Source organism: Pipistrellus hanaki (genome assembly GCF_964339955.1).
Source record: "Pipistrellus hanaki genome assembly, chromosome: 17".
Classification (NCBI taxonomy): domain Eukaryota; kingdom Metazoa; phylum Chordata; class Mammalia; order Chiroptera; family Vespertilionidae; genus Pipistrellus; species Pipistrellus hanaki.
Genome location: NC_140519.1, coordinates 22,265,462 through 22,288,925, shown reverse-complemented (window position 1 = coordinate 22,288,925; position 23,464 = coordinate 22,265,462). Strand labels below are relative to the sequence as shown.

At 39.0% G+C, this 23,464-nt stretch overlaps 1 protein-coding gene and 1 long non-coding RNA gene across 2 annotated transcripts in view; one reads left to right on the top strand and one right to left on the bottom strand.

Annotated features, from left to right (window-relative positions):
* RAB2A (RAB2A, member RAS oncogene family) overlaps nt 1-16,111 on the top strand; it is a 65,805-nt gene extending 49,694 nt beyond the window's left edge. Inside the window, exons 7-8 of the mRNA XM_084865096.1 lie at nt 12,754-12,822; nt 14,802-16,111. Coding sequence (XP_084721222.1) covers nt 12,754-12,822; nt 14,802-14,897 — 165 coding nt within the window. The 3' untranslated portion in view covers nt 14,898-16,111. The remainder of the gene's footprint in view (nt 1-12,753; nt 12,823-14,801) is intronic.
* LOC311612254 lies at nt 16,028-19,137 on the bottom strand. The gene is made up of 2 exons (XR_014793259.1): nt 18,921-19,137; nt 16,028-17,612 (listed from the first exon to the last, which is right to left on the bottom strand). It is a non-coding gene; the product is annotated as an uncharacterized lncRNA (long non-coding RNA).
* Between the last annotated feature and the right edge of the window lie 4,327 nt (nt 19,138-23,464).

Here is a 23,464-nt window from a genome sequence, read left to right as displayed (position 1 = left end):
AATTCATCAGGATTCTATGTCTAGCAGTCTTATATTTGTATACACCAAACAAAAGAGCTGGAAGATATGTGAAGCAAGAACCAGTAGAACCAATGGAATTAAACTAGAAATCAAAGACAGTCTCTAATGATGATTATGATTTTGTCTATTTCTCCTTTCAGCTTTCTTGGTTCCAGTTATTAAAAACAGATAATTGGAAAAGTTTCCAGAAACTTAGAAACTAGACAGTATACTTGTAAATAATATAGGTATGAAAAGGGAAGTCTCAAATGAAAATTTAAAAGCTTTGAACTTAATGAAAATGAAAATACAATGTATCAGAATTTGGGAAACACAAAATTTAGAGAGGGAAATTGATAGCATTAAATACATACATTAGAAAGAAGAAAAGTCTCAGTGAATAATCTTAGCTCCTAAGTCAAGAACCAAAAGCAAATACAAGGCAGGAAATAATAAAGATAAGAGCAGAAATTGGCAAAATTGAAAACAGGAAAGCAATAGAGAAAAACAGAAAAAGAAGCTAGGTTTTATTTTGTTTTGGTTTTAATATTTTTTTGTTGATTTTAAAGAGGAAGGGCCTAGAGGGAGAGAGAGATAGAAACATCAGTGCTGAGAGAGAATCATTGATTGGCTTCCTCTTGCCAGCCTCTTACTCTGGGGATTGAGCCCAGAACCCTGAGCATGTGCCCTTGATCAGAATTGAACCCGGAACCTTTCAGTCTGCAGTCTGACACTCTGTCCCAGTGTTTTTCAACCTTTTTTGGGCAAAGGCACACTTGTTTCATGAAAAAAATCACGAGGCACACCACCATTAGAAAATGTTAAAAAATTTAACTCTGTGCCTATATTGACTATATATAAAGTAATTCTCTTGAATAGGAATCAAATAAACACAAAGAAAGTATTTTATAATTACTTTATTATGAAATATTAAGTAAACAAAATAGTGAAAAATTATAAAATTCTTGTCTTGTCTGCACCTACGGCACACCAGGCAACATCTCACGGCACACTAGGTTGAAAAACGCTGCTCTGTCCACTGAGCCAAACCAGCTAGAGCAGAAGCCTGCAGGGAAGGGCAGTTAGGCATCAATTAGGCTAGCAGGCAGAAGTGGTTAGGGGCAAGCAGGAAGGCAGGCAGGTGAGCAGTTGGAAGCCAGCAGTCCTGGATTGTGAGAGGGATCCCAGATTGGAGAGAGTGCAGGCTGGGCTGAGGGACACACACACCTCCATGCACAAATTTTGTGCATCTAATCCTATATAATCTTTCTATACTAATAAATGGGTAATATGCTAATTAGACCGGGTTGACCAGCCATCTTCCAGACATCCGACTTCCTTCTGGACAAAGCCATGGTGTTGATTGCCTATGCAGAGGCAGTTAGGGGTAATCAAGCAGGCAGGGGAACAAGGTAGGGGCAATCAGACTAGCATGAAGGCAACGTAGGGGTGATCTGGCAGGCAGACAGAGGGGTTAGGAGCCAGTCGTCCTGGATTGTAAGAGGGATCCCATATTGGAGAGGGTGCAGGCCGGGCTGAGGATCCCACCCCCACCGTGCACAAATTTTGTGCACCAGGCCCCTAGAATACTCATAAATGTGATAGAAGTACACCCGAGAGTTCATCTCATAAATGTCAATGAAATTAAAAAGCCAATTTGACCAAATATTCTTGTCTATATGGTATTCCCATAGTAATAGGACATCAGAACTGACTTTTTACATTTTCAATTTCTATTACTTCTGATTTTTCAAACAATATTTGGATGCTATATACATTTGAGTGCATAACATATGGGAGGGAACCCTTTATTTTGTTGCCTACCACTCACTCAACTAATATTTATGCTGAATGTGCAGAACATTTATAGTGTCATCAGTTTTTATATTAGGAAAATAAGGTTTTGGCTCTTTACCTCTGGTTGAAAAAAATTATTTTGAACTCCATTTTACTAAAGATTTTGCTGATTAGCAAATAAGAATCGACTGTGTGACCAGCAATATTGAGAACATCAGGATATCATATCTGCTGATAACTGCCCTGGATTCCCATCAGGTTCACAGCTCCTCACCCCCTGGCAGTTCATTCCAGAACCACAACTTTGTGTAGTGTCCTGCTCTGCAGGGTTGCAGGGAGATCTGACCCTATGGTCTCTCCTGTGACAGACTGAGGAGGTGCTATAAAGATGACAGCTCCTTCTCCTGTTCCTGGAATCCAGTGATGTGTATTGCACATCCTGTTATCAGCTTTTAAAAGAGTGGAAAATTTCTTTCAGAAGTGTTTCAAATGATTGAAACATGTCAAGTAGCTGAAATAATAATGATGTTGTATATTTGTACAGCACATTGCCAAAGTTCTTTTACGTCCGTCATCTCCATTTTCTCTGGAGGACTCAACCCCAGGAGTTCGATTCCCTATCCATTCCCCTTTATGTTGTATTACACAGTGGAGAATAGCAGGACTGAGGCTGATCTCTCCTTCTTTGAGGAGTGTTCATTAAAATGACCACTTCTACATCGTTAAACCAGTTCAGGAGGAGCTGCATATACCCTCCTCCTTTTTTAAAAAAAAAGTACAAAACAGGATTTACACAGTATATTAGTTTTTTAAACCCTCTGTTGAGAAATTTGTTGACTTTTATGTAACCCAGAGATTTCCAACTGTGATTTAGCCATTCCCCTCTCCACCACCAACGCCCCCCCCCCACACACACACACACACACACCCGCCCTCCCCAAGAAAAATGAAATTAGGGGTGGGGACACCCAACATCTAAGGGATTAGTGTCTCTTTTATTTTGCTTATTCTCTTCATGGTAACATACAGATTGCAGTGGAGGATGTGGACACAATTTTGAAGCTCAAACTATATTGCAAAAACATTTTCCCCCCAAATAAGTTGTATTTGCAGCAGTCCCTCGCAAACATTAATATGCATTCAGGTCACCTAGAAATCCTGTTAAAATACAGATTATGATTCAGTAGATCTGGGGCCTGAAAGTCTTCTTTTGGATCCAGTTCTCAAGTGATGTTGATGCTGCTGATCATGGATTCACTCTGAGGCGTATGGAAACTGAGGAATCTTCCAGAGTCCTTTCCCATCTCCTCAGACATTCCTTCAAAATCTCTCATCATCTTCAGCCTCTCTTCCTCTACCTATTCTTGCTCTCAGTGTATAGTTACATAATCACATTCAGCTATCTTAAAATAAAAATCTGTCATTTTTGGTTCTGGATATGTTTTCTTATAGCTTGTAGTAAGACACATATCCATTTCCTCATTCTTCTTCACATCTCAGTGGCTTCCTCTACCATGCATGTCCAAGGTCACACTGGAACTCCTAATTGCCTCACCTAACAAATGCTTTTCTGTTCTTTCTTTAATCCCTTGGGGTTTTTTGTTTGTTTGTTTGTTTGTTTACTTCTATAAACTTCTTTTTCCTTAGCTCCAATACCATTTTCTCCTCTTTATGCCTTTCTAGTCTTCCCAGGCCCTTTTCCAGCTTTTCTTTCATGTTGAAATGTCACCTAGGTCCATGATTTCAGATACCCTTCTTGGCATGTGTGTTCGGCTCCACATTGACCACTGCTCCCTGGACATCTCTGCATGAGTGGCTCTTAGACCTTCCCAGTCTACCACACGCCAGCTGAACTGATAACCCTTCTCTCCTGCAGAACTTCAGTATCCTACATCCTAGAGCAGTCCCTTTCTCCAACCCCTTTACAGTCATTTATTCAGTCATTGAATAAATGACCATGAATCATTTTCCACTTGTGTCTTGTTATTTCCACCTGTTTAATATCTCTCCAAGTTGTCCTCTTCCTTCATTGCCTCCTATTTGGACTCCCTGTCTTTATTTTTTTCAGTCCTCTACACCAAGCATGTCAAACTCACGGCCCACAGGGCATATGCCTCATTTATTTGGCCTGTGTTAGCCTTTGACTTTGACATGCTTGCTCTACATTATTGTCTGTGAGATCTTTCTAAAAATGAAAATTGAATGTCACACCCCAATTTTATTAAATCATGTTGGTGGTTCCTCACAGCTTCAGAATCAAATTCAGTTTGCTTATAATACAAGTCTCTTTTTCCGCCATCTCCCCACAGTGTGTTCTTTATATTAAACTAAGAGCCAGCAGCTGGGTAGTGCTCTTGACCCTCCACAGAAAGTGTTCTCTGTACTTGAAATGCCCTTCTTTCCTGCTTGACCCTTCAAAGATATAGTCAAGTTTGAGCCTCCTCTGGCAATGATACATAGCATATCTTCCCTGTTCCCTATACCACTACCGACAGGATTTATATGCTCTTTTCTCTGCATTCATTCATTTATCCTGAGCACTAATTTATCTTAGCCCTCTATGACAGTGTATGTGTGTGTCTATGTGGAAAAGTGAGGCAAAAGTCTGGTAATTAAAAATATCTTAAAACTGTTGAAAAATCAGTACTAGAAATTCTTGGATTAGCTGTTAAAGTACTAAAGATAGAGCTAAGATGAAAATCCAGCCAGCTAACCCTGAGACAGATTGCTGAAACCTGCCAGGCCATCTAAACTGACATCAGATAGGTGGATTTCTATGTCAGGAGGAAACACATGACCTGATAAGACTTTAGTAACTAAGAAGACCAATTTCAAGGTCTCTTGTTAAAACTTTTGTCCTGTTCCTGTACTCGAAAATCCACAGACTTAATTTGATTGAGAACACATCCTACTTGCCTTGAGCTGTGTTGTCAGGACTTTCCGCTGGAAATCTGACCTGACTCTCTATCAGGCTTAAGGGGAGTTTAGTTTAATAAATATTTACTACTCTCTTGCACACATTGGAAGATTTTGCTAACTAGCATCAGCTTCTCTATCCTTATTTAGCCATCATTCTAGACAACTTTAAGGATGATCCAAAGCACACTAAAGAAAGTTACATTCATCTTCTGTACTTTTAAACCAGGATAGCTGAACTTTACTGAAGAAAATCATGCTGATGTAAATGTGTGCAGATCACACACTTACACACTCACACATTGATCTGTAGTATATGTTCATAGACCCACAGTTATATATAAATCACCAACTACCAAGATTTTCCCACCTGGATATTACATAAGCATTAGAATTCCATGTATAAAATAACTTCATTCCATCCTTGAAACCTGATTTTCTTCCTTTTTAATTGATCTCAATTCACGGCATACCCTTCCATCTTAATCACTTAAGCTAAAAGTGGAATCCTCCTTAAACACCTTACCCTTCGTACCCTACTTAAGAAGTCCTGCCACTTTCTCCTAAGTAGATACTAAGTGACTCCTTACTGGTCTCCCTCTTGTCAGCTTTATCTCCTTATAATTCATCCTTTAAACCTGGGGTAGGGAACCTTTTTCTATCAAGGGCATTAACATCGTTCGTGAGCCATACAAAGTTATCAAAAAATTAGCCTGCTAGCGCTAGCTAGTTTGGCTCAGTGGATAGAGCCTCGGCCTGTGGACTAAAGATTCCCAGTTTTGGTTCTGGTCAAGGGCACATGCCCATGTTGGGGGCTTGATCCCCAGTAGGAGGCACGTAGGAGGCAGCCGATCAGTGATTCCCATCATTGGTGTTTCTCTTTCTCTCTCTCCCTCTTCCTTCCTCTCAAATCAATTAAAATGGTGGTGTTTTTTTAAAGTTACCCTGCTATATTTGTTCAAACATTTTATTAATTCCTAATGCCTTGGCAGGGCCAGACCAAGTACTTTCAGATCTTATACAGCCCACGGATTGGACATTCCCCACCCCTGCTAAACTGCCCTCTCATATTGTCTCCCACCTGTTTCCTGCCTTGATGTCTGGTGGGCCACTTCTAGACATGTCTGTCTGACCTCAGCTTCCAACTGAGCTTAAAATCCTCCCCTCTGTCCAGAATGCTCTTTCCTCCCCTCAGTTTTCCTAATAAATGAATAGGAGCTTGCTTATTGTTCAGGCCTTCACTCAGGGTTTTTTCTCTTGACAATGTTTACCATCAGCTGTTCATGCCACATTTTCCCTATTATGGAAGTTTCCATGCTATGTTTCAGTTTTGAATTACATCTATCCTGTACTATCCCCTTGAGATTAAAGATACTCGTAATTTATGAGTACGCTCGATGCGTGGTACTAATCAAGTACTCAATAAATGTTTGTTTAATGAAAGAAATAAATTACTAAGGAATTAAGCATATCTGTTGTTGACAGGAAATTCTTAAATATTATAATCTCCCATCCCCTTCTAACTTAATTATTCCAGTTCCTTCCCGCCTTTATTTTCCTGGTAAAATTGGTCAAGATTTGTTTAGGCCACCTTCTGTCATCATTAATAAATATTTACTGGTGCTCTTAGTCTTTGTAAAGGGAAAGAAGGACACAAAGGATGAAAATAATCACAAATATTAAGTACTTCTCAATCCTAGAAATCCAAAATAATTTTTAACTAGAAGCTTTTTCATGGAGGTGAGACGTGTGCTTTTTAAACCAAATATAGCAGTAGTCCTCTTTCTTTTAATGAAACACAAGAAGCTCAGTATGAAAGAAATAAAAGTAGACTGTGTTTGCTTTGGAATTGGGGGTGAGATGCGATGGGAAGTGGGGGGAGATGAGAAAATGGTCTCCCTTCACTGGGCACTGCCTACTCCTACCTCATCCCTATGAGTGGCCCTTGCAGGATTTCCGTGAAATACAATTTGAAAGCTACTATATTGGATGATGTATGTATGAGTCCTCTCCCACTGAAGCTCAATCAAATAAAATCAGAACATTTTAAAGTCTTAGAATTTGAAGGAGTTTTGTATTTAAACTGCACAATCTTGAATTCTAGTCTAATGTTCTTTTCCCAAAACTTTCCTATCTTTAAGACTCATTTCAATATGTTTTATTTTTTAGGGCTCACATTACTTGTTGCTAATTTACTTTTTAAGTGTTTAGTTTTATTTAATCAAGAGCTATCAGTTCACTGAAGAGCGTTGATCACAGTTTCCCTCCTTTAGGCTGCAGTGTTTCAGGGCACATTTATATCCAGCACCTGTGTCCTCTTCTCCTCTCATTCCCCACATGTCACCACACTCACGTATTTGAATGAGAAAAGCTAGCGTGCATCAAGTATTACAGGACAAGCACTGTTTTCATTGTGTTATATTCATGAATGCGTTACATTCATCCTCCCAACAATTAATATGAAGTAGACATTATTATCCTGTTTACAGAAAGGTTAAGCAGTGAGTTCAACGCAACACATGAGATTTGAACCTACACAGTCTAGTTCTAGAGCTCCACCCTTAACCATTCTGCTAATCTTATAGTAAGTGTAATACCTTCATCCCACAAACATGTTTTTAATATATTTTTATTGATTTCAGAAAGGGAGACAGAGATAGAAACATCAGTGATGAGAGAGAATCATTGATTGGCTACCTCCTACACACCCCCTCCTGAGGGACCCAGCCCACAACTTGGGCATGTGCCCTTGACTGGAATTGAGCTTGTGAACCTTAAGTCTGCAGGCCCACACTCTATCCACTGAGCCAAACCAGCTAGGGTACAGCCAGCTTTTCTTGAAAGCAAATGAAAGAAAATTAATTTCCTTATTTTTATACATTCCTTGGATTTTTTTCCAGAAGTAATCGACACCTATATAAATCATTTAGAATAGTGACTGGCCTATAGTAAGTACTTAGTAAATACTGGTTACTGTTAGCTTCGGCAAATGGACACCTGTAACATCCATAGCATTGTTAGCAATTGAGAAGGCAAGTAAACAGCATTTTAGTTATGTAAAGGGTCGCTTATTTTACAGGATACTTAGCTTATTTTACAGGGTACTTTGTCTCTAGCATTTGTTCAAGATGTTTAAATAAAACTAAGGTACTTCGATTTATTTTGAATTCTTACCTAACAGGCACTGTAATTTTTATCTTTCCACCAGGTGGCAGCATGTTACATAAGGAAATAATTTGTGTTACTCTGTTGTAGAGAATTTATTTTCAGTGTTTTGCCTTTAAAACTGTTAAACCATAATAAAAATACAGTTTTGCCTCTATTCTCTCTCCTCAGCTGTGAAGGCCCTCTTAGCACACTGTGCACGGCCTGTAGCCAAACCTGCCTCAGTCCTGCCCTGCACATGTTCTCCCTATGCCACTCAGCACAGAATGTTTATTTTTCCTGCATCTTCAACAGAGTTCAGCCCTGTGCTTAGGTTCTCCCAACTAAATTGTTTATTTCAGCAACAATAGGAACTACATCCTCTTCCTGTATCTTCCATAGTGCCTAGAGAAGTGTTGACCTGTGGTAACAATGTAATAGATGCCCTTGGGTAAATGACATATGATAAAGGTAGGGTGTTAGTGTTTGCTGAATATGTATTTGAATCATAAGGCATTTATAGTTTTGCCTTACATTTACTTTGTTTTGTGCTATAAAAGTCACTGGAAATTTACTTAACACATTGCACACCAGTAGTTTTATTGTTAGCTTTACCCAGTGGCCAGGTAGGTTTCTATTGAACAAGTACCAAAAACTTGTACAAAGTATCATACTTTAAAAAGATATTAACTTGCAAGAACATGTGATAAATAACTTCAAAATACAATGAGTATTTAATTTTAAGGCGTGCCTTTAACATTTATGTAAAACACTGTGTAATAAGAAAACACGAGAATGCTCATGATTCTCCCACGATGTGTTAAGTTTAGATATTATCAGGACCATTCAGATAACTACTGCTAAGGGTTGAAAGATTAGTGTCTGAGGTGGAAGGCAATTAATGGCTAATGAAGGTAAAGGACTGAACATGGCAATTAATCAAAGTAGGGCAAAGGGGGAGAGCTAATGGTAAAATGGTAAAATACTGAAGTGGAGCCCTGTGTGGGAGAGCAGGAGGCTCGCCAAATTAAGTTGGCTGCAAGGAAATCTGTTTATACTTCATAATCATGGATCTGCCTAGATATTGTGTGTTTACTGGGTTGATAATGCAATCCTTTGACATGAGTTTCTCAGCAAATATTTTTTCCTATTCTATAACTTATTAATATTTGGATAGACTGTATATGAAATGTGAAGTATATATGAACATAATATTCTTACAGTTCAACTTACGTGTCACAAAACCTGTAATGATCTTTAAGATGTCATGTTTCACAAATATTGTGTTAACTGATGTTAAAATTTTTCTGTAGGTATGTCATCAGCTTGCTCATTTTTCTGATATTAAGGAAATAAGTGTTCCACATAGATTTTTAATCTTACCCTTGTATACATCAAACTTGTAATAATGATAAAGGTTCTTAAAAACGTATTTTCTATTTCTTATGTTAAACGGAAAATACTGAGCCTCCCTCTCCGGGATGACTTGGACTCATTAACACTTGCACTCTGCCGTCAGGAGCTGTCTGCTCCAGTCTGTTGTTGCCACAGCTGCTGTCAAGTGCCAGTCCCCCCATCCCTCTTTCCCCCCCCCCCCCCCCCCCCCGCCAATGCTGCACATGCTCACCCCCACTTAACAGGTGCACAGTCACACCCTCATGCCTGCTCTCTTTATTTCTCCTCCCCCGCCTCAGAATTTGTTTCTTTAGCCTGGGAAATAGAAAAGGTAGAACTGGTTAAAATTCTAAAATTGGAAGGAATTTTAAGTTAAGGCTATCTTGTTAAAGCATGAGTTTTTAAAGTAAAGCCTTTCTAGTATCTATTTAACTTGTTGCTAATTTCCTCATTTTTTTCCCTAGAGATATTTCAGAATGTTACATTTCTCCCTTGAAAAATATATATGGGGCTTGATTTTTAGTGACCAGAGTGAGATGAGAAATTAAAGAAAATGTTGGCCAATTATTGTAATAATTGTGTATCTCTTGTCTTTCCAAGTTCTTGAGATGCTTTGCAGTTTTAGTGGATAGATATTGTCTGTGACACCCAAGACTCTTATCTTAAATGTTTCATTTGAGCTCTAATAAGCCTTTAATGTTCATTGTATTTAGGAACTGGATAATTTCTGTTTATAACCGCACATTTTTAAAGCAGGTACATTAATGTGTACATTTGTCACATTGGGTTTTAAACTCTGAGGACTCATTAAAATTGATCAGTAATTAATCACTTAATAATATTAAATATTTTTCACTATGATGTAGTTAAACAATCCACTTACTAGTATCTGCTCTATAATAAGTACTACTTAGGCAATAGAATTAATAGTGATCAGGAAATTTTATGTAGCATAGCTTTCTTAAGGCAGGTTTTATTTTATTTTTTATTAAGGCAGTTTTTAAAGTGATTCATCAACTCTTTAGCAAAATGTCAATTTATTGCACATTTAATATTGACTTTTATAACATAAGTGTTTATATGAAGTTGTAACTCACTTATAGAACCTTGTAGCTCTGTGTAACATTCTGGTGAAATGTACACATACGGGTGCCCCTATAAGGAATTCCAGCCCTGTGAATTTATGAATCTGTTCACTTCAGTATTTAGTCAGCCTGTTTTCTGAGGCCATCACCATAATTGCCATGTTATTGGAAATAAAGTTAAGTTTTTCCTGATTTATCAGGATAACTTCAATTTTGAGGAATGTAAATCAGCTCATAGCTGGCTGAAAGCCCGTTTCTCCTTCCCTTTAACTCCAGCACACACATGAAAGGTGCACTCACTTCCCAAGTGCCTTATGAATCTGCAGTGATTAATTCTTCTCATTATTTTGCTGCAAATTCTCATGACCCTCTCTGATGATTCGATCAGCCACTTAGAGTTTATGCATATTCATATCTCTGCTCCTGCCGCAGTCATTCATGTCTCCTTCCCTGACTGGTGTGTTCTTGGTGCAGTAATTGAGCTGCAGTAGATTGATTACTCTGGGGAGCTGTAAGGCCTTTAAAGGTGAAAACATATCAGTCCTGTTAATTAGGAAACAAAAGCTCTGGTGGCAAGTTCAGGAGTCAGATATTTCCAGTGTAGAAAAGACGAAAGGTGTGATTTGTTCCTCTCCATGAATGCTGTTTACTTTTCAAATTTTGAATTAAGTCTGTCTCAGTGGTAGTAAAGAAAAGATATCTTTATGAATTTTTATAGAATGCTAAAGAGGACCTGTCGTCTTAATACTATTTTTTGTGATCTCTCAAATCTGATAATTTAAAAACACCTTACATAGCATTGGGAATGCTTGCATAAAATGTTTTCATATTTTGCATAACTATAGAATGTGGATTAATGTTGCTATTTAGTAGTGTGCTGTATGAAAAAAGGGTGAAACTTTATTCAATGTGGCATGAGCTTCCTTTTCGTCTCTGTATGATAAGCATCCTTTGATTTTTCGGTCTCTAACTGAACTAAGTAACTAGAGGCCCAGTGCACAAAATTCGTGCATGGGGGGGAGGGGGTGTCCCTCAGCCCAGCCTGCACCCTCTCCAGTCTGGGATCCCTCTCACAATCCAGGACTTCTGGCTCCCAACTGCTTGCCTGCCTGATTGCCCCTAACCTCTTCTGCCTGCCAGCCTGATCACCACCTAACTGTCCTCCCCTGCCAGCCTGGTCGCCCCTAACTGCCTTCCTCTGCAGGTCTGATCATCTCCAACTGCCTTCCCCTGCTGGCCTGGTTTTTCCCAACTGCCCTCCTCTGCTGGCCATCTTTGAACACATGGGGGCGGCCATCTTGTGTGTTGGAGTGATGACCAATTTGCATATTACCTCTTTCTTATATAGGATATTATATAGGATACATTGTCCTGACCAAGAGGACTTTGTATGGAACAGTGACCTTCATAAGTAAGCTAGTTTCAACAGCTTATATAGTTGACATGTTTTTCTCCTGTGTGCTGTTAAAGGGTACAATTCAATGGATTTTAGCATATTCTCAAAGTTACACAACCATCACCACTGATTTTTGGAACAGTTTCATCACCCTAACCTGAACCCCATATTCATTAGCAGTTGTTCTCCATTTCTCCCCTTCTCTGAATCCCTAACAACCAATAATCTACTTTCTCTCTCTACAGATTGACCTCTTCGAACATTTCATATATATGGAATCAAATTAAATGTGGTCTTTTATTCTGGCTTCTTTTACTTGGCATAATGTTTTTAAGTTTCACCTATATTTATCGTGGAGCAGTACTTCATTTTTTTATGGCTGAACAAAATTCCATTATTTGGCTACACCACATTTGAGCTTCATTCATCATCAAACATTTGTGGTCTTTTTACCTTTTCGCTATTGCTGCTAATAATGCTAATGAACATTCCTATACATTTTTGCTCTGTTCTTTTTTTTAAATGTTTTTATTGATTTTAGAGAGGAAGGAAGAGGGAGAGAGAGATAGAAACATCAATGAATGAGCGCGCAACCCGGGCATGTGCCCTGACCAGGAATCGAACCGTGACCTCCTGATTCATAGGTCAACGCTCAACCACTGAGCCATGCTGGCTGGGCTCTTGTTCTATTCTTGATCTTAGGGAGAAAGCTTTCAGCCTTCTCCACTGGAAACAATGTTAGTCATCAGTTTTTCTTAGATGCTGTTTATCAGGTTAATTTCCTTCCTAGTCCTACTCTGTTAGTGCTTTTACCATGAAAGATTGTTGGTTTTTGTCAAATGCTTCTTCTGCATCTATTGACATCATTATGTGATTTTTGTCCTTTATTACTATAACATATGACTAATGGGTTGATTTCCTTATGTTGAACTTTATGATATTCTATATAGCTTTTATATAATAACCTTTTTCTATGTGGTTTTAAATAATTTGAACCAATTTTTCTACCTTATATTTCAGGCATTTATTAATACAGCGAAAGAAATTTATGAAAAAATCCAAGAAGGAGTCTTTGACATTAATAATGAGGTATATACATTTAAAAGTTATTGGCTAATATTTATTTGTATGTGTTTTTTGTGTGTTTTTTTAGTATAGTTTACATTTACTGTTTGATTAGTTTCAGGTGTACAGCATAGTGGTTAGATAATCATGTACTTTTAATTAATTTAAAACAATTTTAATTACTACTTGGATTCATGATTTTATATTCTTTAATCCTAAAATGGATATGTGTTGTCATTTAATACATTAGTTTAAAATCATATAACTGAAAATTGTTGGATATTGTAAAATAGTTTAATGTTTGTGTTCTAGTAGAGCATCCCTCTCTCTATGCAAATGAATTAAAGTCAGTGACCCTATCCATTTGTTGTAAGCAATGCAAAATAATATAAATCCTCCAAAGAGAAGAAAATCCACTTTCATCCACATGTCCATATGGTGTCATCTGCTTTGGGGAATAATTTTCTAGTTGTGTAAATGCGTGTGCTATGTCACTAATGCAGATGATCTCCCTGTTGTCTGATATGAAAGTGGGAAATACCTAGTTTGGAAATTATTTTTACTTTAGCATAGTATGTTTTCAGGAAACTAAATTAATATATGTAATTGGCCATTGGCACTAGTTTGCTTTTCTGGGGGTTTTGTGTTTGTTTTCTCTAAAATTATTTTGAGCCCACTTTGATCAACATGATTAGGATAAAATGTAAAGCTATGAAACATACAATTCAGAGTGTTTAAAAGGTCTTCATTTTGACCTGAACCCCCACTTTATGGCTATAGCGTATTATTTATTTGCCATTCTATAGCAAGCTTTTTTGCTTCCAAGAGCAGAACTCTTACTCCTCACCCAGTTACAGTTAGGAAAGCACTGTATTAGGAAACCATCGCATATCTGTCTCTTGGCATATACATAAATGAGGCTCTTTATTATTTGCCTCAGTATTCTTTGCTGAAATCAAATAGTTGGCCTAAATTTTCTAAAAAGAACTTTATTTTCTCATTTGTTTTAATTTGAAGTATTATGTTTCCTAAATCCTATCTTCTAGGTTTATATGGCAATAGATCTTGTGTTAATTTAAAGGCAACACCATTCAAAGACTAATGCCGTGTAAATTGAGCAGTAATTGAGCCTCTCCGTAAAAGTGCACGTTCATCGTTTCTGTCTGCTTTCATATAGTAGCTGACTGCTGCACTGGGCCTGGTGCAGCTTTGATTGTAACGTGCTGTCAGGAGCCAACAGGCCATGCGATTTATTTGGCCAAATGCCAAATCTGACTCCTTGATTCCTCAAGAAGTTGCTACCAGCCCAGAGGGGGCAGAACCAATGAGCCATAGGGCATGCTTTTTATTAAAGAGGAGTCAAAAGAGCGAAAAAGAAACCACATCAGCTGCTGTCAATACTGAGCTAGTGCCAGAAACCCCAAGGCTACTACTGTTGCAGAACAACTGCCAAGCACTATAAATCTGAGATTTACTGTGACGTAAAGTTTCCTTAAGAGCTTAATTTCTGAAGCTACTGTATTACTTTTCTCAAAGTGTTGTATTTTTAGGTAAAATCCACTTGAGGGAGTGAGGGTTAAGACAGAAGTGTGAGTTTGATGAATGAAAGAACTGCTCTGTGTGTGGGTTCTTGGCAAGCTGCCATGTCTTTGGGGATCATAGAAATTATTGATGACACAGAACACTCTTATGCCCTTAGCCTGTACAGCTGATTCAACATGGAAGAGAAATGCTGTCTAGAAAGAAGATTTGACATTGTATTAGAGCAGCATAGGCTTTACATAGTTTTATCTTTTAAAGATGACTTGCAGTGATTGTTTTCAGAAATATTTCCACAATATTGTTCCTAAAAGGAAGAAACAGCCCCTGAGAGAGATTGTTTTAATTGTTGTAAAAATCTTCTTAATATTTTTCTGAGTTGTTTGGTAAAAATGTATCATTAAGAATGCAATGGGTTTTTATTGGATCCAGTTACATGTATTATTCTTTGTCTTTTATTTCAGGCAAACGGCATTAAAATCGGCCCTCAGCATGCTGCTACCAACGCCACGCTTGCAGGCAGTCAGGGAGGACAGCAGGCCGGGGGAGGCTGCTGTTGAGTCTGTTTTTACCGTCGCGCTGCCCACATGGGGCTACTCACTGCTCCTTCCACCCTCTCCCACTCAGCTGCGACATGGAACTATTTGAAATGGCTTTATGTCACAGAAGACTTTACTCTTTCAAATTCTTGTATAACTTTGAATAAATGGTTAATGTTCACTTAAAAAGACAGATTTTGGAGATTGTATTCATAACTATTTGCATTTGATTTCTAGGTCAATTGATGTGATTATTTTTGTTAAATGTTGTCTTGTGCCCTTACCTACGAACTGAATTGTATTAAACACTACAAAGTCATCTTGAGTATTTTAAATCAGTTTGTGTAGTTAGGTTTCCCAACACCTGTGGTTACCTAATGTTTAATATTAATAGAACTGTCCTCAAAAAGTTTGTCAACTTTCAAGGCTATAAGGAAAAACCAGAAGGATTCTTTTAATTCTATATTTATCAGTTACTTTCTGTATATATAGTTTAATAACCTGCTTGGGTGTAATTTGCCAAGCTTGAATTCATTAATGCATTTGCATAAATTCTAAACCGTTTAGAGCTTAAAGCATTGTTAGGAATTGCTTGGACACTGAATTTTAAACTTTTTGACATTGTTAGCAAGCATGTTCATCTTCTCTTGACACTAGTCCAAGAAAAATATGCTTAATGTACATTATAAAGGCTATGTATGTGTTAACCTGTTTTAATGCCAAAAGTTTGCTGTTTGTCCACAATTTCTTTAAGACCTCCTCAGAAAAGGATTTGTTTGCCTTAATGAATGCTGTTGGGTAAAAACACAGTATAATGAGTGAAATGGGCAGAAGCAAGAACTTCATACACCTAAGTGACTCCAAGAAGAATGAATGTCCACATTTAGGTGGCCATTATGAGGACTTCAATTTTTCCTTAAACACAATAACTTTTCTTTTATTCACATGATTTCTAAATATATTTTCCACGCAGGACAGTTTTTCAACCTTGATGTACAGTGACTGTGTAAAATTTTTCTTTCAGTGGTAACCTATAATCTTTTAAATATGGTAATTCTTGTCTGTTTTGAAGGGGATATGACAATAAATCTACCAGATGGAAGATCCTGTTAAAAAGTAGAAAAGCTTTAGTAGCTTACTCAGTGTGATGGTTTTATCCTTTTTTCCCCCCCTTTTCTTCCCTAGTCTATAATGAAATTGTTATAGCAGTGCAAAATAAAATCCTATGTATAAAAGTGTTCTTTTTTTATTATGACAACACCAGTTTTTAAAAATCTATTTTTTTTTTATTTTTAGTCCATCCACAGCTTTTGCATGTATCTAAGCATATTTTTTAAAGGGTCAGATGTTTAATGCCCTTTTAAAAAATTTTGCTAAAATGTTATAAAACTATTCATAATATTGAAATTCTTTTGGTTATTGATAATATAAGCAATATTTTCTTCTCTACCAGCACAAGAGCACATTTAAACTACAAGAAATCTTTATAAACAAGTTCTAAATATGAAACTAACCTTCAGTTCGCTCATGATTTTACCTTTTTCCTATGTCTTCCCTGAATGTTCAGCAGTGCCCTGTGAAAGCTATAGTATTACTCTTAGGGGATGTCAGCTATCTTAGTTTTGTGTTAACCAGCTCCTGGAGGGCAGGGGAAAGGGAGAGGAAATGGAGTATCTTGAGTATTTTTATTACAAACTTTTTCCCTGAAAGTGGTCATACCCAGAATCATTGATAGTACCATTCACTCTCTCTAGTGATGAGTAGAAGAAGTTAAGGCAACTAGAAATTATTCCACTCCACACCAAGAAGAGGAGGATTCTTTGGATATTTATTTTATTTTAATATATTTTATTGATTTTTCAGAGAGAGGAAGGGAGAGGGATAGAGAGTTAGAAACATCAATGAGAGAAAATCATCGATCAGCTGCCTCTTGCATCCCCCCTACTGGGGATGTGCCCACAATCAAGGTATGTGCCCAACCAAGGTATGTGCCCTTGTCCGGCATTGAACCCGGGACCTTTTAGTCCGTAGGCCAATGCTCTATTCACTGAGCCAAAATGGTCCTGGCTGGTTATTAATTTTAAATAGTTGTGAGGTTTTTCAGAAGTTTAATGTGTTTCTTTTCCATGCTGTCTAGCTTAATTCTTTTATAAATAAAGTGTAAGAAGAGCAACTAATGGTTAAGTAAATAAAAACACATGTGCTTTAATACCCTAAGAAAAGATAGAGCCCTCAAATACAGCTCCTGCCACGGCAACCTTAACCTGCCTTAGGCCTGGACTGCAGGGTGAGTAGTGAGTGGACTCCTCCAGCTCATTACCACTTTCTCTGTATCTCATCTACTTTGTCAATTGACAAAGTAATGTTACTGTCCGCTCCTTTTGCTCGCTTTATCATCCCTATCATAAGTAATGTAATAGTGGCACTTGTAATTGAATCTTTTATACTGTAATTGAGTCTTTAATCTTTGATTAGTTTTTATATCAGTCACTAAAAAGATAAATATAACTTTTAAAGTCTCAACATGTAAACTTCCAATATTGCAATCTTCATAAAAGTAGTGTTATTGTTTCTCTTCTGAATTTAAGACACCGGATTGGAGAGCAGACTTTTGGAAGAGTAGCATATAATTCTACAATACAAGGTGGAGCAAATGGTGGTTTACAGTTGGGAGGATGGGAAAAACAGGTTATTCCTGTATTATTGTTTATTATTTTCTATACAACTGTAATCCTACTTTTGCCACACTTTGTGTATGGGAACTAAAGTGAATCTTCATACATTTTTTGTGTGTGGCTTTTTTTTAAATATACGTTATTAACTGGAAAATTGTCTGTCTTCTAATAGTCAATAGGGTAGGAGTGTAAATGATAGTAAAATGTGTCTAATTACTAAAAAAAATAACATGTCTAGCTTTGGAACATATTAAGTACTGATTTTTCTCATAGGTAGTGAAGCTTCATCTGAGCTCAGTAATAAAGTTGGCAGAATAGGGCAGACAATATGAGCTAAAAAATATAAGCAGAAAACCTTAATAATGAAAGAAGATAACCCTGTTTCATAATAAGAATTGACTATACAAATAGACAAACGAACATATCTACTTGTGTTCCTTAGATTTTACATGTGCTTGGGTGTTCAAATGAAAAGACCTTACTTACAGGAGAGCATCTCACATTGCATTGAGATATATACAAGATAATAATATATATACAATGGTACCTACTTGGTTGAAGTCATGATGGGAAACTTTAAAGTGCCAGTGTATATATTCAGTGTTCATTAGCTTTACAAAATCATGAGGCCAACTCAAAAATTTAAGGGCAAAGGACTGAACCACCTGATAGTTATAAAATATGTATTTTATTTTTTTAAAATATTTTATTGATTTTTACAGAGAGGAAGGAAGAGGGATAGAGAACTAGAAACATCGATGAGAGAAACATCGACTAGCTGCCTCTTGCACACCCCCTACTGGGGATATGCCCACAGCCAAGGTACATACTCTTGACCAGAATCGAACCAGGGACCCTTCAGTCTGCAGGCCAACGCTCTATCCACTGAGCCAAACCGGTTTCGGCTAAAATATGTATTTTAAAAAACATATTTGGAGGAATGCAAATTAAATACTAAAATATATTTTCACCAGAAGGCATGTTTTTATTGATTTTTAGAGAGGAATGGAGAAAAAACATCTATCAGTTGCCTCCCCATAGGTGCCCTGACTGAAGACCAAACCTGCAATCCAGGTGTGGGCCCTTGACTGAGAATAGAGCCCACAAGCTCTTGGTATACACAGAATAGTGCTCCAGCCAACTGAGCTGCCTGCCCAGCACCTGTGGGATTCTTGCCAAAAGTATATAGCCTCAACTAATCATTAGGAAACCTCAGACAACCCCAAAGTGGACATCATGCAAAATAAGTGTCCAGTGATCATCAAAAATATCAAGGCTATAAATGGGGAACTCCCCTGGATGGGCAGCTCAGTTGATTAGAGCATTGTCACGATACACCAAGGTTGCAGGTTCATTTCGTTCAGGGTACATGCAAGAATCAACCAGTGAATGCATAAGCAAGTGGAACAACAAACTGATGTCTCTCTCCCACCTCCCTCTCTCTAAACAATCAAGTAAAAATTTTAAAGAATGAGGAACTGTCACACATTGGAGGGACAGGATAGCATGAGGACTAAATGCAGTGTGGGATGCTGGGAACATCTGGAGGTGGGTTTTGATGAAGGAAGGGCATCCAGGCCTTCTCTGGTAGCAGCAGTGGGGGTTACATGTGTATTTGCTTTATAATATATGCACATGTGCTTTATGCACTTCCTTGTAAATATGATTTTGTCTCCATTAAACAAAAATGCTGCCTTATGAGTTGCCCTCAAAACTTAAATTGTGGCTTGGCCAGTGTGGTTGAGTGTTGACCCATGAACCGATAGGTCACCAATTCAATACCCAGCCTGGGTTGTGGGCTTAATCCCCAGTAGGGGGCATGCAGGAGGCAGGCAATCAAAGATGTTTCTCTCACCAATGTTTTTCTCCCTTTTCTCTCTCAAAATCAATATAAAAACTAAAATAATAAATATGTGAAGTTTACCTTATTCCCTTGATACGGGTTGAATTGTGTCTCTCCCCATGGGGGGGGGGGGGGGGGAGATGCTGATGTCCTGAACCTAGGACCTCAGAATTTGTCTTTATTTGGAAATCAGATGGTTGCAGATGTGATCAGTGAAGATGAAGTCCTATTGATGTCCTAAGAAGACAGCCTATGAAGAAAGACACACAGGGAGGCCATGTGACAAGGTCAGAGCTTGACATTAGGCAGCCTCAACCAAGGGACACCAAAGATTGCCAGCGAGCCACCCGAGGGAGGATGAGGCTAGGAAATATTCCCCTACTGGTTTCAGAGGGAGTCAGGCCTGCTGACATCTTGACTTCAATCTTCTAGTCTCCAGAACTGAAAGATTAAGTTCCTGTTGTTTTAAGCCACCCAGTTTGTGGCACTTGGTTACAATCACTCTAGAAAATTATTCTAATCTATCAGTCTAGTCTATGAATGAAGACATTTTTTATAGGTTGTCTGTATCTCCCATGAAAGGTCATGTTGAAGCTGTGGATTTAAGGAACGGTAACAGCTGCCTTTTCTGCTCAGCACATTTGAGCTAGCTCATCCTGAGAGAAGCAAAATTAATCTCTAGAAATAGAATGTTTAGATCTTCCTACTTCAGAGTAATTTAATTTATACATCAGGATGACACTCAGAATATGAAATTTTTGTATTTAGAGATTCCATGAGAAATAGGTGCTGCACATAGGACTTTCTGGATAGGACATTAAAGATAGGATTTTTAGAACTCGTTTAAAATTGAAGCATGTGTCAAATGTATACAAAGTGTGATCTGATGATGAAAACGAAAGTGAAGATGTAACCAATGCTAAGAGTGCGAGTCCCTCCTGTTGTGGAGGTAAGAAAGTAGGAACAATTAGAAAGTGGGGCAAGCTGACCATGAGGGGTTGTGTGTTGGGCTTGAAATAATTTGTGATCATTCATGGGTATTGCTAAGGAAGTACAGAGCATGAGGTCAAGAGTGAAGGTGACTAGCTGGAGGGTGAGGGACTCACTAGGAGAGAGCCAAGGCAGTCGGCTAGTGGCCAATTACTTTTGCAGTAAAATAGCCACATCCCAGTCCCCATGAGCGGCTGCTGCACAGAAGCTGCATGTACAAGAACGTGGTACACAACCACAAAGCCTGCCCTCCGCTGCGAATTTTCCTAAGTGCCTGTATACTTCATTTTTCATTGCTGACGGCATTACAAAACAAATATGGGAGCATGGGGTATATGGCAACCTGTTTTGCTATGAACTTAAAATTCCTCTTAAAAATAAAGTTTATTGGTTGGCCCTTGCTGGGTAGTTCGGTTGCTTAGAGCATTGTCCTGATACACCAAAGTTGCAGTTTCAATCCCCAATCAGGGCACATACAAGAATCAACCAATGAACACCTAACTAAGTGAAACAACAAAACCAATCGCGCGCTCTCTCTCTCTCTCTCTCTCTCTCTCTCTCTCTCTCTCTCTCTCTCCCTTCCTTCTTCTTTCCCTCCCTCTCTCCTTCTCTCCTTCCTTCCCTCTCTCTCTCTTTCTCCCTCCCTCCCTCCCTCCTTCCCTACTCCCCCTTTCCCCCCCCCTCAAAGCAATAATTTTTAAGTTATTTTTATTGATTTTTTTTTTTTTTTGAGAGTGAGAGGAAGGGAGGAGAGAGTAACATTTCATTGGCTGCCTCCTGCATGCTCTGATTGAGCCCACAGCCTGGGTGTGTGCCCTGACTGGGAATTGAATCAGTAACTTTTTGGTGCATGGGACAATCAATGCCCAACCAACTGAGCCACCCTGGCCAGGGCAATTTTTTTTTTTTTTTTTTTTTAAGATTATATTCCTACTTTTTTGGTGCTAAATGGCTTTTCTCAAGTAATAATGGTTGCTTCTTTGGGAGGGACATTTACCTTTCACTGTTATCCTTCCTACCTTTTGGTATTACTACCCAAAAATAAATATATATTTAAAATAAAACAATCTAAGTCCTTGCTTTTATAATGGCAATTTTTAAAATGTCCATTTGGCAAAATAAGTTTTAAATTGCAATCATATTAATTTCCTGGTGTTATTTAATTTTCTTTTTTTCCTTTTTTTATTAATAGCAATACACCAAATCCCAAAGCACTGAGTACAGTGTCTTGCATATACTTGGCACTCAAGTATTTAATGTGTGAATGAAGCATCTCTAGTTTTTTGGTTTTTGTTTTGTTTTTTACTGATTTCAAAGAGGAAGGGAGAGTGAGAGATAGAAACATCAATGATGAGAATCAGCTGCCTCCTGCTCACCCCCTAGTGGGGATTGAAGTACAACCCTGGCATGTGCCCTTGACTGGCATTGAACCCAGGATCCTTCAGTTCTCCCCCCCCCCCAAACCTCTCCGCCCCCTCTCACCACCTCCCCCCCGCAGGATGACACTATCCACTGAGCCTAACAAGCTGGGGTGAAGCATCTCTAGTTTTAAATGCTTGAGCTTAGTGTATGAACTTTACAAATTAAAAAAAAAAAAAAAAAAAAAAAAAGTCTCCTAGCCAAACCGGTTTGGCTCAGTGGATAGAGCTTCAGCCTTCGGACTAAGAAGTCCCTGGTTCAATTCCAGTCAAGGGCATGTACCTTGGATGCGGGCACGTCCCCATAGGAGGTGTGCAGGAGGCAGCTGATCAACGTTTCTCTCTCATCGACATTTCTGACTCTCTGTCCCTCTTCCTTCCTGTCTGTGAAAAATCAATAAAATATTTTTTGTAAAAGGTCCCCTCGCATGGTTAAGGGCCCTTATCACCTGTCACTGTACTCTAACAACAAACTCTTCTAACTGCTTTCTCCGGGACTCATTTCCCCACTCCCCCTATTGTCGGTCTACAAGCACATGGGGGTCCAGGCAGGGTGTGGGTGAAGGCGGGGAGGGATGAGGACTCCAAGGACTCCTACTGCCCCTCCCCCGAGGTGAGTTTCAGGTGAGGGTGTGTGCATCGGGAGCTCGTTGGGCTTGTTGCAAACCAGATTCCAGGGCCACAGGATGTAAGTGAAAGTGGGAGTGGGGAGGGTAGCCTGAAGTCTGGTCGGAAAGACACTCTGTGAGACCTTCCTGCAGCCCTGCCCTCCTCCCCTGACCCCACCTCCTCTTCCTCAGCCATCCCGGGGTCTAGCAGAATGTGACCTTATTTGGAAGTAACATCGTTGCAGGTGAGGTCATACTGGAGTTGGAGCAGAGGGGACTTAATCCAATATGACTGGTTTCCCCAAAGGAAGAAGAAAACAGCGTGTTGGAGGCAGACACCCAGGGGCAGTGCCATGTGCCAGCCAGGACCGAGCCTGGAGCTCGGCAGCTGCCGGCTAGGGGCTGCCAGGAACCCCAGGAGCCAGGAAGAGGAGGGAAGGATGCGTCTCAGAGGTACCATGGTTCTGCCTGCACCTGGATTCTGGGCTTCTAGTCTCCAGAACAAGAGAGTAAATTTCTATTGTCACTTAGTCTGTACTTACTCATCACGGCAGTCCTAAGAAATGACCATTTTAAGGGTAATAGTGGCCCACTGAGTGGCACTCTCACCCACCACTGGTTTTTTTTTGTTGTTGTTGTTGTTTGTTTGTTGTTGTTTTTTGGGAGGGGGGTTGGTTTGTTGTTTTTTTTATCTTGAGAGTGATAATACAATATAAATTGAGTGTTATGTATTGATTAAGCTCTGTGAGATAAGGATTCCCTTTTAACCCCCGCCCCCCACCCCCCAGTCTTGCTATCCCCAGAAACACAGGCTAAAATTACAGACATGACATAAAGGGAGTCTTGCTTCTGCAGCTGCGGCCACTCTGGGTTCATCCCCACTCAGTTATGCTCTAGGCCTGGCTTCTCACCGTGATGTGGTCACAGCCCCCCAAGGATCTGGTTAAGCACAGATTTGGATTCCGAAAGCTCAGGGGACAGCCTAGGCTTCTGCATTGACAATCAGGTCTTAGGTTCTAAGAAGCTGCTGGACCTCAGACATGCTTGGAACAGC